General features: G+C 38.3%; 1 protein-coding gene across 1 annotated transcript; it reads right to left on the reverse strand.

Annotated features, from left to right (window-relative positions):
- Nucleotides 1-701: 701 nt before the first annotated feature.
- AFH14 (Formin Homology 14) lies at nt 702-13,721 on the reverse strand. The gene is made up of 18 exons (XM_088879618.1): nt 13,446-13,721; nt 13,018-13,133; nt 12,206-12,909; nt 11,894-12,115; nt 9,761-11,778; nt 9,436-9,556; nt 8,603-8,674; nt 7,506-7,604; nt 4,863-4,904; nt 4,695-4,775; nt 4,566-4,616; nt 4,402-4,483; nt 4,205-4,299; nt 2,775-2,846; nt 2,520-2,636; nt 1,845-1,913; nt 1,673-1,739; nt 702-1,445 (listed from the first exon to the last, which is right to left on the reverse strand). Exons 2-18 carry the CDS (start codon nt 13,088-13,090, stop codon nt 1,249-1,251), a joined length of 4,182 nt encoding a protein of 1,393 aa, XP_088735744.1. The 5' UTR covers nt 13,091-13,133; nt 13,446-13,721; the 3' UTR covers nt 702-1,248.
- Between the last annotated feature and the right edge of the window lie 660 nt (nt 13,722-14,381).

Genomic DNA, 14,381 nt, shown 5'->3' on the forward strand with positions numbered 1-14,381 from the left:
TTCCTAAATTGACCTCGAAATATAGGGTGGTTTTCGAGAATTTTTCAAAAAAAAATTACACTTCTTACTGTCATTTCATTAAGATTTCTATGTTATGTTTAGTCACAGAATCTCTTGCTTATTATCAAATTGGCAGAAGGATCGTTTAGTTTCAAATGCAGGGTAGAAATGAAACTTGGTGAGAGCCAAGGGACTAAAAGTATAAATACATAATTTCTTAATAAAATGCTAATGGAACAGTCATCTTTTCATTAATGAAATCTGCAGATTCTCAGATCAAACAGATTCAGATGCAAAAGGTAGTGTTCAGGCTTTTAACTTGCTTTTGGCAGATCTTAACATTGATTATAAAACTTTTGGGCCATAGTTGACTTTCATTTGTTGTGCTAATGATAATATACAAGAACTGAATGAACAACTTAAACATAGAGTAGCATCCCATGTGATAGGTAATGAAGTAGACTTGCAGATATTAATTATATTAAATTGTTATTAGCCCACTAAATAAATTAACTACATTATCTGTCCTTATTTTTCAAGTAATTATAACACTTCATTCAATTTTGATTATTGATTCAGTACATATATTTAAAATTTCTGTACTTCTTTAAATAATTCCCATCTCTTGAACTAAGGCTATATAAAATAATCCATATAATTTATGTGCAGTTTAAAAAAAGTGACCAAGTACTGTACAAATATAAACCAAACCTAATTCTTTTCCAATGTAAATAAAGTTACGGTGGTCTGTAACTTCACACAACTCAGAAAAATGAGCTATACCCTGAACCTTGGTAACAGGATAACATGCATGAGTTCGATCTTCTCGCTGAGAGGTTGAGTTACACGATTTAACATCCGTCTACAAAACCAATGACCTACATGTCATCAAAGAGAAGGGATATATTATGTACAACTGATACAAATATTTTCTAACGTTCCTCGTATATGGCAAAGTGAATACAAACAATTAGGATTGCCTCCAGAAGTTTCATTTCGTCCTCCTATCAGCAATTTGCAGCGTAAGCAATGTACAGTTCGTGGACTTGGAATTCTCAAGTCATATGAGGTAGCCGATGCAGTGCCCGTGATAAGTGGCTGATCTTGAGATTTAAGTACAGAACCACATGCCAAAATTGTCATCTTCATTCAGATGTCTGGTGGGGTTGTCAACATTTCCACCCATGCGTGGAAGAGAGAGGTTCATGAAGCAATATCCATTGGCTATGTCCTTCAGCTACCAATCGATCAAGAAGCATTTTTCTGATTACGAGAATTAAGTTTTGAACGAAGAGCATCAATACCATCCTTTGCAGGAGAATTAGCTGCTCCTTGTTCCTTGAGCGCTTCCTTTTCCAATTTCTTCTTTTCAGCATCAGCCTGCTGCTCGTTTTCGTCATGCGCCTTGTTGAACATCTTCATGAAGATCACCAAAGTTTGGGTCACTGCAGAATGGAAACCAAAATAAAATAGTTTGATTACTTTCAGACGACAAGAAACTTTAAAACAAAAGAGGGACTACTACACTATTCTTTATTGACTTGGACCAAGCAAAATTACTACGGAAACTAAAAGGTCGTTGGGTCTTGATTGTTATATGAGGGAATTAAACAAGGGAAGGGATCTGGAAATATGTGACAAAAGTGACAGAAAGACTTAATTCTATCCAAACCTTGCTCGAATGGGCATCTTGCTGGATCTTCACCAAAATACTGTGATAACGAGTCTGCATTTCTCCCCTGTGTATTACATTTTCTATAAAGTTAGTCAAAGCTTCTGATCACTACATAACAAACAAAGAAAGAAACTTTTCCAGGCACCAGGGAAATAACGCCTTAGCTCACCACTTCAGAGTAAAGGGTGATAAGCGACCTCACTTCAGCCTCAGCCGTATCAAGGAAACTCTTCAGCACCTGTTGAAGGCCAGTTGAGTAACTAACTTCTTTGCTCATATGCATAAGATTCAGCTCCAGATACTAATTTTTTAATGGAAATTTATATTCTCAACCAGTTAATTAACTCCACATTTACAAAACTTCAAATTACCTTGCAACAATCAACATGCAACTTTACATAATATCCCAATAGAAATGAGAAGATCAATAAAATCCACTGTAAAACTGTACCTACTGTGGCACACTAAGAGAAAAATAAACAAAATAATAATTCAAAGAAGGTATTAAAAGGCTAACAAAGATACTTTGTCTCCCAATTGAGGACAGGCACAACTAGATATCGACTTAAAAGGAAGGCTTGAAGAGGAGAAACAAATTACTTCATCCCTACTGAACTGGACCCGAAAGTGGGATGAGAATAAGAAACCCAAAGTAACCTAAAAGAGGGATTTTGATATATGTTATCCTTTATTAGCAATCCACTTCGTTCGGCATTAATCAGAAACTTCTTTCTGGGCTGCAAAAGTATGCTTCCAGTGCCAACAGAGCTAGGACAAGATATTAGGTCTGAGCAGCAAATTTCATTACTTCAAGATGAAGGAGAAAAGCTCAACACTGCCATACCTTCCGAAAGCCCGATGATACAGCACCATCACTCTCTGCAGCAGTGAGTTCCTGCTCAACCTTCTCAAGGCCTTTGCTGACTGCTTGCATTTCTTCAGCCAACGACTTCAATTGTATCTAGTGAAGCCACAGTTGGTCAAGTACCAAACAGGTTAAATATTCTATGCAAGAATATGTTCCTTTTCAACATTGTGATGGAAGATCTAAAATCACAATATACATACACGTGTGTATAATATATATATAAAGACAAACCTTGGAAGCTGGTTCCAAATGTACAAGATCCTTGCTGAAATCGAGCAACTCTGGCATTTTCTCAGCTAGAATCTAAAACAAACAGACGATTAACCACAAGCATAACGTGCTAACTAAAAATCACTTTATGAAGTTGCTTCAAGTGAGACAATGTGAATCTCAAACACATACTAACTGAAGAACTGCAAATTGCTGCAGAAAAAAGAGGATGAGATCAAATGACATACTTAATTGTGAGTAAGATAAACTTAATAAGCTCTTGATTATAGGGCTATGACGCTGTCTTGTTGATTATGGACATATAGGATGTGCGAATTGCTATTCGTCTGCATAAAACTCTGTTTTTAGGTTCAAGAAAGAAACAAATTGATTTAAATATCTGGAAGAGGTATTAATAAAGAGACATTGTCTGGCAGCATCTACCCATTTACCAAACTTTCCTCCTCACCATGTTTATCTCTTTGCTTAGAGTTCTCAATTATGTAAAAACTGAAAGTAGGTTATTTCCATTTACAGATGCATGCAAGAGTTTATTTATGTTCTCAAGGTTATACCTACTCTCTGGAATATTTGACACATTGCAACATTCTATTGTTTGGTCTGAAGCTTTAGATAAAAGTACAAATAGTAACACAAGAATAGTTTAAGAAATATGTTCATCAGGATCACACATTTTGAAAAATGAGAACAAGATGTGGAACTGTATGGTATAAAAGTATGGTATTAATATTATCTAACTCTAAGTATCTTCATAAAATTGCAAGATCTAAGCCAAGAGTTGAACGCAGTTGGAAAAGGAGGTAACAAAGCACATTAAAACGAAAAAAATAGAAGGGCAAATTGCTTTTACGTTAGGTTATCAGATGATATTAAACCCCAAAAACGAATCAACTCAACGCTAAATGACATTGTTATAGATGGTGGGAGAATGTCACAGCTAATGAAGGTATAGTCCTAGAACAATGGCTCACTTCCTCTTTGGACCTAGATGTATCCCCTGCAAATCTATATATCATTAAACCCAAAAAAGCCTGAACCTGCATTACCAACTAGTAAACCAACTTGTTAGTGCCCATCAAGAGGTAAAATACTAAAGGCCTCACTATCCACATCAGCCCATTATTTGAACAACTATAAACTCCCCCAGCCTTAGGGTGATACGAACTGAACATTTGAGCCACTAACAACGCAGCAACTTCCGCGAGTTCAGATCACTATCCAAAGAATGCTTAAACTTAATTTAGCAACAAATATCCGAACATGTTCTTTTTGGAACCTTGAACTATCCTACCTATCTCATATGGTCTGAACATCTAGCACAGGGCCAAGGAACATGCTAATGACATCCGATAGTATATATTGGCACCGTTTCACTGACAAAAACAAAATTAAAGTGCAGAGAGACAATACAACTATAAATGTCATTCTACCTTACACAGGTAATGCATTAAGGTCATTTTGTTGTTTCTTGCACGAGTGTCAGAGAGTTTTAGAAGACTATCCAACTTGAATCCCACAGCAGACCCTGAATGCAAGTTATCAGAGGATGATAAATAAAAAATTCAACATCCTACAATAGAACAGAAAGTGTAAATAACATCAGCAGGTTCATTGTAGGAACTTGTACCTCGTGCCGTGCCCTGATTTAATGCATTTCCAAGAGTCAGGATAGTCTGCATGATTTGCCGTAATTTCGATGACTCCTTAACCTACCACAATTCAGCAAACAAGAAAGAATATAGTTGGCAGTGCCTTTATAGGTAAAAATATTCAACCCAATATCAAAGGTACCTCTCCAGCAGCATCATTGATTGTGTTCAGATTAAGCTTTAGGTCCTCCACCTGGAGCACAAAGCTGCTTAGTAAACACCATAATCAACCAAGATCTTACAGTTAACAACAAAGTATATAAATTTGCACCTGGCTAGTAAAAGTTATTGCAAAAGCAAATACTCTTAGTTTGGACTCCACTCGTGGGACCTTCATTAGTTCCAAGAAAAACTGAAATATTCAGAAAAGCAACTATTAGTAACAGAAACAACATCAGGCAGTGGTTTCCTCAATCAATCAAGAAAATTTTTAAGAAACCTGTTCACACTTTCCTAGCATCTCTTTGTCCCCATTGTAATTCTGAAAAATGAAACAAAGTTAATGTGGAACGCCAGGCTATCATTGAAATGTAGCTGTATTTTTTTTGAATAATGGAAAACACAAGTAAATTAAAGAGCGAAAAAGATGGGTATATAGCATGATTAACAATGGATGATACTGAACACGAGACCTCAAGGAAAGGCATGTTCCAGGAGAGCTTCTAGCTTAATGAAATCGGGTCTTCTGTATGGCTGCTTCTGCTTGGCTCACTCTCAAAATAAACTAGAAAAGGCGAAGCTAGATGAGACCTCCCATATTTCCGTGCTAATGACATCTCCCAGATGTATGGCACTTGTACATGTCAATGTATATCACATACATCTTATATATTATACTTGTCTATGCATATAAATTAAATTATATGATTAAGTAATAGATACATGTACACGTGTGTCATTGTATATACTTAAATGGAGATTTACACTACTTTTGACTGGTTATGTACCCTCTTATTCCTGATTTGAGGCACTTCCTGGGGAGTGGACCAGTGTCAAAAGAATGAAGCCCCTCAGAAGACGGCAGAGGGAAGGATAACCTCAAATCTTCTAAACTAGTAAGGAAGACTACTCCTTTAGTATATTATACTGAAAACTTAAGAATATAAAGTTATGTACTTGTATACAGAATTGCAGATAGTGAGATACATATTATAATATAAACATATCCCCATCCCAAAATAATTACCCCATTCTACTGATTACCAGTTAACTTTATTTCTCAAAGTATTATTTAATAATCTAATGAATAAGCATTAAAATATTAAAATATCAAAGCTTTAAATTATGAAGCTTGTAACATTTACCAAAATCATTAACCATTTTTAATACATATATATAGTACATGCAGATATAATAATCAAAATAAGCTTTTAGCATGTATAGATACATGAAAACTATGTGGTAGACATAATGTGCATTTATTATAAAAATAAAAAAAAAATATCATATCATACTATGTGTTTAGTTTAGTTCGTCATGTCAGATGTCCACACAGATATCCCTTCTCAGAGTTCGCGGAAATCAGACATTCACACAGGGAAAGGAAATCTGATCCACAATTAGACCCTGCCATCAGGTTAAGGTTTTGCTGGAGTCTGGACCCATCCCAGACTGGATCCGTGTTTTCTCAAGTATCAGAAGTAAATTCCGTTTAACCTTTTGCATACTTCTTTTTATTCCTCTTCTTTGCTCTGTTTCTTCTCACTGTTTCCTTCTTCCAACTTCCTATTCGATTTTTGCTTTACACTTCTTCCCACCCTACATAGCGCACAACCCTTGACAAGAATTTGGAGAAAGCCTAGAGACCTTTCCTTGGATCAAGTCACCTGACATCAAAGGCCTAAGCAAGTCCCTCTTCCATGGATCTAGCTTCCATCTAAAGACGATTGTCTTTCACAAAAAACATCAAGAACTGCCTCACATAAGGAAAGTACTGGATAAGATCTTTAATCTCAGTACCACCCAAATAATCTTTAATGTTGCCCAGCAATAAGAGAAAATGGACCTGCCAGGTTGTACAGGTCGGACCTGCTTTCACTATAGGGTTTGCCTTGCTTCTAGCCAACTTATCACAAATCCAACCCTAGCATTCTAATGGATACGTGCTCTTATGCATGTAAAGATGCTAAGCCAACGTTTGGTTGGAATGACAACTAGGAGAAGTAGAGGTAAAGGGTACATATGAGCTTGTTTAGTTATGATCAAAGTGCTGGGAGAAGTTTAAGCACAGTGCTTGTTTTCCACTCTCGTTGGCAGAAAGGAAGGGATAAAACATGAAAAGGAATCTGGGATAAAACTCACTATTCTTAGGCTATATTTTGAATTCACTATCTCAACAAATAATCAAGTTATATCCAATAACATGATCAGCATACTTCTTTCAGTCCCTTGATACTATGTTTACCTGCTCTTAGTTACAGCTTGGATATAAATCCACACTCTTCCAGGACCATAACATGAAAATCATTTCCTACGACAATTACACTAAAATTCCATTATTTCACTGTCATCCAGAAAGCAGAGTGAAGCTAGGGCTCACCAGTTGCCTTTGACAGGCTAGTAAAACCTGCTAGCCAGAACTTCCAGCTGTAAAGAAGTTTCTGTATGATAATCTATTAGAAGAAAGCAATCTTAGCTCTCTTTGTAAAGAAAACCCTCAGATTCTCATTCCCGGTGCAAGAGGAATATCATGACTAAGGTAAGGCTCAAATGTCAAATTCGGTTTCTGGTTTACTTACCATAAAAATTAGGACATCCAATTAATAATGCATTACTTCAAACTTGCATTTAGATCAATCAAATGTCATTTGACCTGATGTTTGTCCCTTACATATTCTCCAAGGGCTACCAGTGGGTTCCTTCACTTTTTACTAAAGTCATAGTTGGAGAAATATAACAATCACGACTTTTTACGACCTTTGTCACAATATGAATCTTGACTGTTGAGTTTATATGCAAGCAGACAGAGTGGAAAGCAAAGCTACAACCAAACTCTTGTAAGCACAGTAGCCAACAAAAAGTTGCAACATTGCTGCACACCACAGAAAGAGGGGGGGGAGGGAGTAAGAGAGAAGAAAAGTACCTTTAGTGTCTCCATTTCTTCTTTAGTAGGGCAAAACTTAATAAGATTCTCAACTTGATCGATGTCCAGAGCAGAAGAATCCAAAGCCAGGATGGCATTCTGAAGACCAAGCATGGGGCAGTGACCAGAATTAAAGATGTTGTTTTGCAAATGTAGCCTTATATGAAGAATAAAAGGAAATTTCACTTGATCCATCTAGTAGGATGCAATTGCTCATGTCACTTTATCAATGAAATGAAAAGCTGTGGCTCTTACCCTGTCTAAAATTAGTAGACATAAGAAATTTACATGAAACAAAAATTTCCAATTATCAACAACTGTTAAGGTAATATTAGCTAAGAGTAGGAAGACAGCACCACCATTACATGATAACTAAATAATCAGATGACTGAAATTTTGTTCCCATTGTTACAAGCAGAAAAGAACAAGTATGTTCTTCATTCGTGGATTGACAGGTTTTTCACGTGTTCGTTTTATGACAAGCCAATGTATTCTCTTTTACATTCCAATTTTTACCTCTTTCACCCAAAGGGTCATGGCTAAGCAGGATTCAGGGTGAACAACTAAAAAGAGAAACCAAACTTTACCAGAAAAAGAACACACTAGGAAAGGTTTCCCAGTGCGGTATAGTGATGCTACCATTGAAACAGAAAGGATTACAAGTTGATCATGATAATCATTCAGAAAAATCAAGTGCCTTGCATGTGTATATTCTAACAAGCCTATCAATAGTGGAAAATTTTGAGCAAGGACCCTCAATTATTTAACAAGTAAAACCTCCTTCAAAAGAGTCCAAAAATTCTCTGATTTCAAGTATAAACAACTCAGAGGACCCACAAAACTGGTAACAAAGTAAGGTCAAAACTGAAAAATCAAAACCCAACTGCCAAAAGCATAAATGTAATATAAAGATCCAAGGCCAAGTGTATGATTTTGTATGATCAAAGTAGAGGAAGAAACATATTCATTTAGAGGCACAGAGACAATTCTAAATCTGTTATATCAAAATAATCTATATCGTTTAATCTAAAAAAGTTGAGATGCTTCTCCACTCTAAACTTTAAGTTGCATGGACAAAACGGATATAGAGAACTTACAATCATATCTGGCAGGGGAATCTTAATTTTTGTGAGCATAATTTCACAATTATAGGCTCTACGCAAATCAACCTGAGAGAAGGAAACAGCAATTGAAGCAATAAGCAACAAATAACAACAAGATATTCCAACATTTTAATATTACATAGGTAAAACAGAAAGAGGAAAAAAATAAACACTTTCACATTAATAAACAAATTGTTGTTAATATTACTATCTTTTTTCCAAAATTTGGCTCTCCCCCAAAAACCTATCCACTTCTTTTTTTGGTTTATCTATTGCTCTTCATCTGAACATAGCAACTTTCACCTTTCAGTTATTGAGATTATATACTCAGATATAACCCATTCTTAGGTGCCAAGCTATTAATATATGACCCTCTGGTTTCAATTTTGAAGTTCAAGAGGAGACTTGTTTTCTCAGATATTGGTAAATCATTTTTCCGGGTCATAAATCTCCCACCTCCTGTTGACTACAACATTACTGCCATTTAATTTCAGGATCCTGGGTCTACAAAACTTGTTTTCTTATGTATATGCACGGTGAGCACTAAATTGGGCCTTCAAAGAGGATGCCAATCCCAGTACGTTTTTGAAATGAACAACCAGCAGTGTGAGTTTTTTATGGTCCTTTCTCATAGTCAAGAATTCTGGCATCAGACAAGGATCATGTAATAAAACCTTTTTCTTATCTCACTCTCTTCCTATTTGTTTTTGCAAACATTACATTATCAAGATACATTTCTGACAACCTATACAAAGAATAAGGAACCGGACTATCTTCAAGTTCATCAGTAAGTCAATACTAAGATGAATAGATATAATATCACTTGCCAATTGCACTTTTTCTGGCTTGTTAATTTTAGAACCACGTGAGCCCCCACCCTTGGCGCCGTCTGAAGTAGAAGCCACTGAGAAAAGACTTTCAAGTTCCGAAATATCAATTTCAGGTGCCCTACCAACAGATCAATGATGTTGCATCAGAAAGTCACATAATGTGAGGTGTTAAACCAATTATTTACAAAAAGACAAAGCATATAGAATTGACCAAATGTCATCAATATTTGTAAATGCACAAGGAATCTTGACCAAATAACTATGATAGAGGTCAAATATTTCAAAATATGACTGCAACACCAATAATTTCAGATATACCTACCGCGACTGGCTTTCCTGTTTCTGGGAATCAGCCCACAAGCTCCCCTGCATAGCTCGAGTGACTTTCACCCAATGTAAAGGCTTCAGTGGAGTTTTTTTAGGGGGGATTGAAGAACCAGTGGTGCCTCTTCCTCTTCCTGAGGACAAACCTCTTCCTCTTCCAAGTGACGGAGGTGGAGGCACATTGGAGCTCTTTCCACCAGGAAGTGGAGGTGGAGCAGGTCCTGGACCATGGCCAGGAGGGGGCGGAGGTGCAGTTGGTGCTGAACCACGACCTGGAGGGGGTGGAGGTGGAGCAGGAGCTGAACCAGGACCTGGAGGTGGTGGAGGTGGGGCAGGGGCTGAACCACGACCCGGGGGTGGTGGAGGTGGGGCAGGGGATGAACCACGACGTGGTGGTGGTGGAGGTCGTGGTGGGGCTAAACCACGACTCAGAGGTGGTGGGGTGGGGGGTGGGGGCACGGCTGAACGAGGACCTGGAGGTGGTGGAGGCGGGGGAGGGGCTGAACTAGGACCTGGAGGTGGTGGCGGTGGGGGCGGGGCTGAACTAGGACCTGGACGTGCTGGAGGTGGGGACGGTGGTATGGGGACTGAACCACGACCTAGAGGTGGTGGAGGTGGGGGTGGAGCTGAACCACGACCTAGAGGTGGTGGAGGTGGGGGTGGTGCTGAACCACAACCTGGAGGTGGCGGTGGAGGTGGCGGAACAGGTATTGAACCACAGGTTGGAGCCACCGGCGGTGGTGGTGCAGGTGGAGGTGAAGCAGGTGTCAAACCATAGCTTGGAGCCGGTGGCGGTGGAGGTGGAGGTGGAGCTGCTGCTAAACCATGACTTGGAGGTGGCGGTGGAGGTGGAGGTGGAGGTGGAGGTAGAGCTGCTGCTAAACCACGACTTGGAGGTGGAGGTAGAGCTGCTGCTAAACCACATGTAGTTGAGGAAGAAGCAATTGATTTTGGTTCTTGCAGCGAACCTTCAAGAGAGTGTAATTGAGGAACTCCATAAAGGGGTAGAGGAGGTGGAGGAGGCGGTGGTGGTGGTATGTTAACATTACTGACAGCTGTTAATGATGTTGCTGGAGTAGCTGACAAAGATAAATGACTTGGCTCAGAGGAAGGTGGAGGTGGAGGTGGAGGTGGTGGGGGAGGTGTAGGTATTTTACTCTTGTTGGGCGGTGGAGGAGCTAGAGATGGAAAAGTTACTTCAGAAGGAGGAGGAGGTGTTGGTGTTGGAGGAAATTCTTTACTTGAACTAGGAGGAGGTAGAGGGGGAGGAGGAGGAGCTGGTATTGATGGTTCTTTACTCAAACCAGTGGAAGAACGTGGAGAATGTCCTTCGCCATTATCAATATGAGGTGATTGACAAGATTCATTACTAGAAGGAGGAGGCAGGGGTGAAAGAGCTGGTGAACCGTCTGACATTGATTTAGAGGTGGTTAAATCAGAAACAGATGACGGCTGAACTGAAGGCTGCAATGGTGGGGAAGCATTAGGTGAAATTTTATTACCTGAAACTTCCATATCCTTTGCAGATCCAGATGAAGCAAGAGCATCCAACTGTCTATCACTAGCAGTCATGGACTGGGAACAATCAGTCAAGGTTGAAATTCTTTGCTTCACTTGATCCTCAAAGGGTCTGAGATCAGAGACTTCTTCCAATATAGAATCCAGGGATGAACGATCATCTAGCAAATTGAACTCTGGTCCACTGATTTTCTCCGAGTCTAAAAAATCAAGACTGTCGGCCACACTAGATGCATTGTTTTCTTCCTCGGAATCAACAGGTGATGAGTAACCACTCATTCTACGCAACATGGATAAATCTTTGACATCATTCATCGTGGACAATTGCTTAAGCAACCACAAAGCAGCATCATCGCTAGCATCAACCCAATCTACACCATTGAAAAGTTCTTGCACCCTGGAGAAGGCTTCAATAGGGAGTCCACCTTTCTCCTCACCATTTAACATTGGAGTGTTGGCTCTGGGGGGAGAACTGCTCTCAACATCACCAAATAGTACCTGCCATTTATAAATCAAATATTGGGGAAATGTAATAACAATAATCTCCAATTGCATATGTTAATTGCATAATTGAATCGTTTCTGGAAAAAGAGAAACAAAGAGCAAAATTTACCTCAGCCCGAAAGCCTTTAGGGAACCGAGCCTTTGAATCCCAAAGGACATCCAAGTTCTCACAGTTGAGCATCAAAATATTAGACCGAATAAAAGCTGTATTAAACATTATACGGAACATCATGACTTCCCTTTCTGGATCTAAGTCTAAATGGACGCACTCCAATACCACATCTCCTTGCACTAGACATTGTATGTCAATCTTGATTACATCACTGTCCTTCTGCATGAGATGTTTCAGCATCACCTCTAATAGATAAGAACTGTAGGAACTTTTCAAAAAGTAAGAGAAATCAAGGATCGAAATTCTTACTTGGCGATAATGGCGAACATGTCTGCCCTTCTTATGCATGGAATAAAGCATTTGGGTTGACAATCCATCCTTGCTAAGGAGATTTCTGCCATAAACGCGGATAATAGGTCTGCACCCTTTCTGATTATCAAACCTCGGAATTGCACGAAGAATAAGACAGTCTAGTGAAAGAGGTCTCTCAGGTGGAGGCCACTCTGAGGATAAATTTCTTCTTGAAATGTATTGCAGGTATCGAAGCTGAGATGGAAAAGGATTCAACGGTGACAATAACTGCAACAAGCCTCTTGGACCTTCTCTATAAACCATTTCAAGAGTCTTTCTCTCACCACTATGCAACTTCCTGAAAACTAAGAAGCTAGCTAACACAAATGCAAGTAGTGGCCAGCCCCCTCTTTCACAATGAAGCAAAACTACATTATGGCAATTCCCAAGAGAAAGCCAACTCTCACTAACACGAAGGAAGTGGTGAATTAATGATAAGGGTAATATAGGGCAACCCTCGTACTGCCTTGGATAATCCATAACGGTGACATCATACTCGCACAATATCTCTGCAAATTGACTCCTCTTCTCACCTTCCCGGAAATTAAATGCAAGAAATGAGGATTCTGGGAACTCTTCATGTAACTCAGTAACGATCTCATGCAAGTAAAGCTGGTATATTCCCTCCGGTAGCACTTCCGTGGAGAAACACGAATCAAAAACTGCATAAAATAGGATTTCTTTCATGAATATGCATTAAAGTAGAACACAAATATTTCACTTGAATGGATAAATTCAATTTCAGAGGGGTCGGATGCCCCATATATTACCATATACTCTTTCAGCAAGTTCGAGCAAGCCATCTGGAGGCCGTTTGTAAAAGAATCTACTCAGCAGTGACATACTGTCGATCTAGTTTTAACTGCAAATCCAAAATAGTATACACCTGAATAAAGCGAAAAGAAACTTAACTTGAGCACCATTCACTGCATTTCTCCTCAATTTGACAGAAAACTAAAACAGGTCAATAAAGCAAAATCCATAAGGACCATTACCCCTCCAAACCTAAAGTAGTTTAAAAGGATTGCAGAAAATGTGGACACAGAATTCGACACCAAATACCAGTAAACTAAAAGTTTATTCGTGCACAATGTTCAGTTAACTGGAACATCCAAAATCTTTCACATACAGACCAATAACTACGAGAAACACAGATAGATACACATACACATAGATACAGATACAGATAAATGCTTACAGATTAACCAAACACGGATTGGGAAATTGAACCGAGAAGGCGAGGAAGCAGCAGCGAATGTGACTGGAGAAACCAGAAATTCCGGTGAACGACGGCAACCAGCTGCTTCAGCGGCATTTGACCCACCGCGGTGTCGTTTCAGTTTCCATCTCGATTATTGAATTTGAATTTCTTCTGGTTTCAATTGAATTTGAGGGGAAAGCTTTTCAATATTTGAAACTGGGCTGTGAAAGAGCTGTACGTGGCGCTGTGGGTGCTTGTACCTAATCTCCAAGTCCTCGGTGTGCCTATTTCAGTACAAGTAATATAACATTATTGCCCTAAAATTTCAGTCTATTTGTTAAATAAATGGCAATGAATAAATCACATGAAAAATTAGGGAATTAGGGCATTCTATGCACATTTTCCCAAAGAAACAAACCATCATACTTATTTTTTTATTATCCTTTTTCTTAGATAATGAATCCTATTTATTTCATTAAATGTACAATATCTTCGTATTGTAATTAAGATGGTAATGACTTTATCGTCAAGATTTGTATTCCAATCTATGCATTTTTTTGAGGGAGGGACGGGAACTCAGCCCGACTAAATTTTAAACCCAAATGGGTCCAACCCACTACGCCCAATTTAAATTTTTTTTTAAATAATCATATAAATACGAGATAATAATGGTTTTGAAAGTGTATATTCGTTTATAAATTTAAAACTCTATATTTTAGGTTTATATTAAAACTTTCAGACCACATGTTATCTTATATATAAATTAAATCTACAAACTTTTTTATATCATTAATTTCAATTTATAAAGTTATTTTTATGTAGAATATGTAAGTGTAAATAAAATTCTCCGAGAAATTACTAATGAAGTTGGAGGACACAACCATATTACACGACAGCATAACATATTAAAATTTATCAAAATTTACACGATAT

This window comes from Sesamum indicum, linkage group LG1, assembly GCF_026168435.1.
Source record: "Sesamum indicum cultivar Baizhima isolate 11 linkage group LG1, ASM2616843v1, whole genome shotgun sequence".
In the NCBI taxonomy this organism is placed as follows: Eukaryota; Viridiplantae; Streptophyta; class Magnoliopsida; order Lamiales; family Pedaliaceae; genus Sesamum; species Sesamum indicum.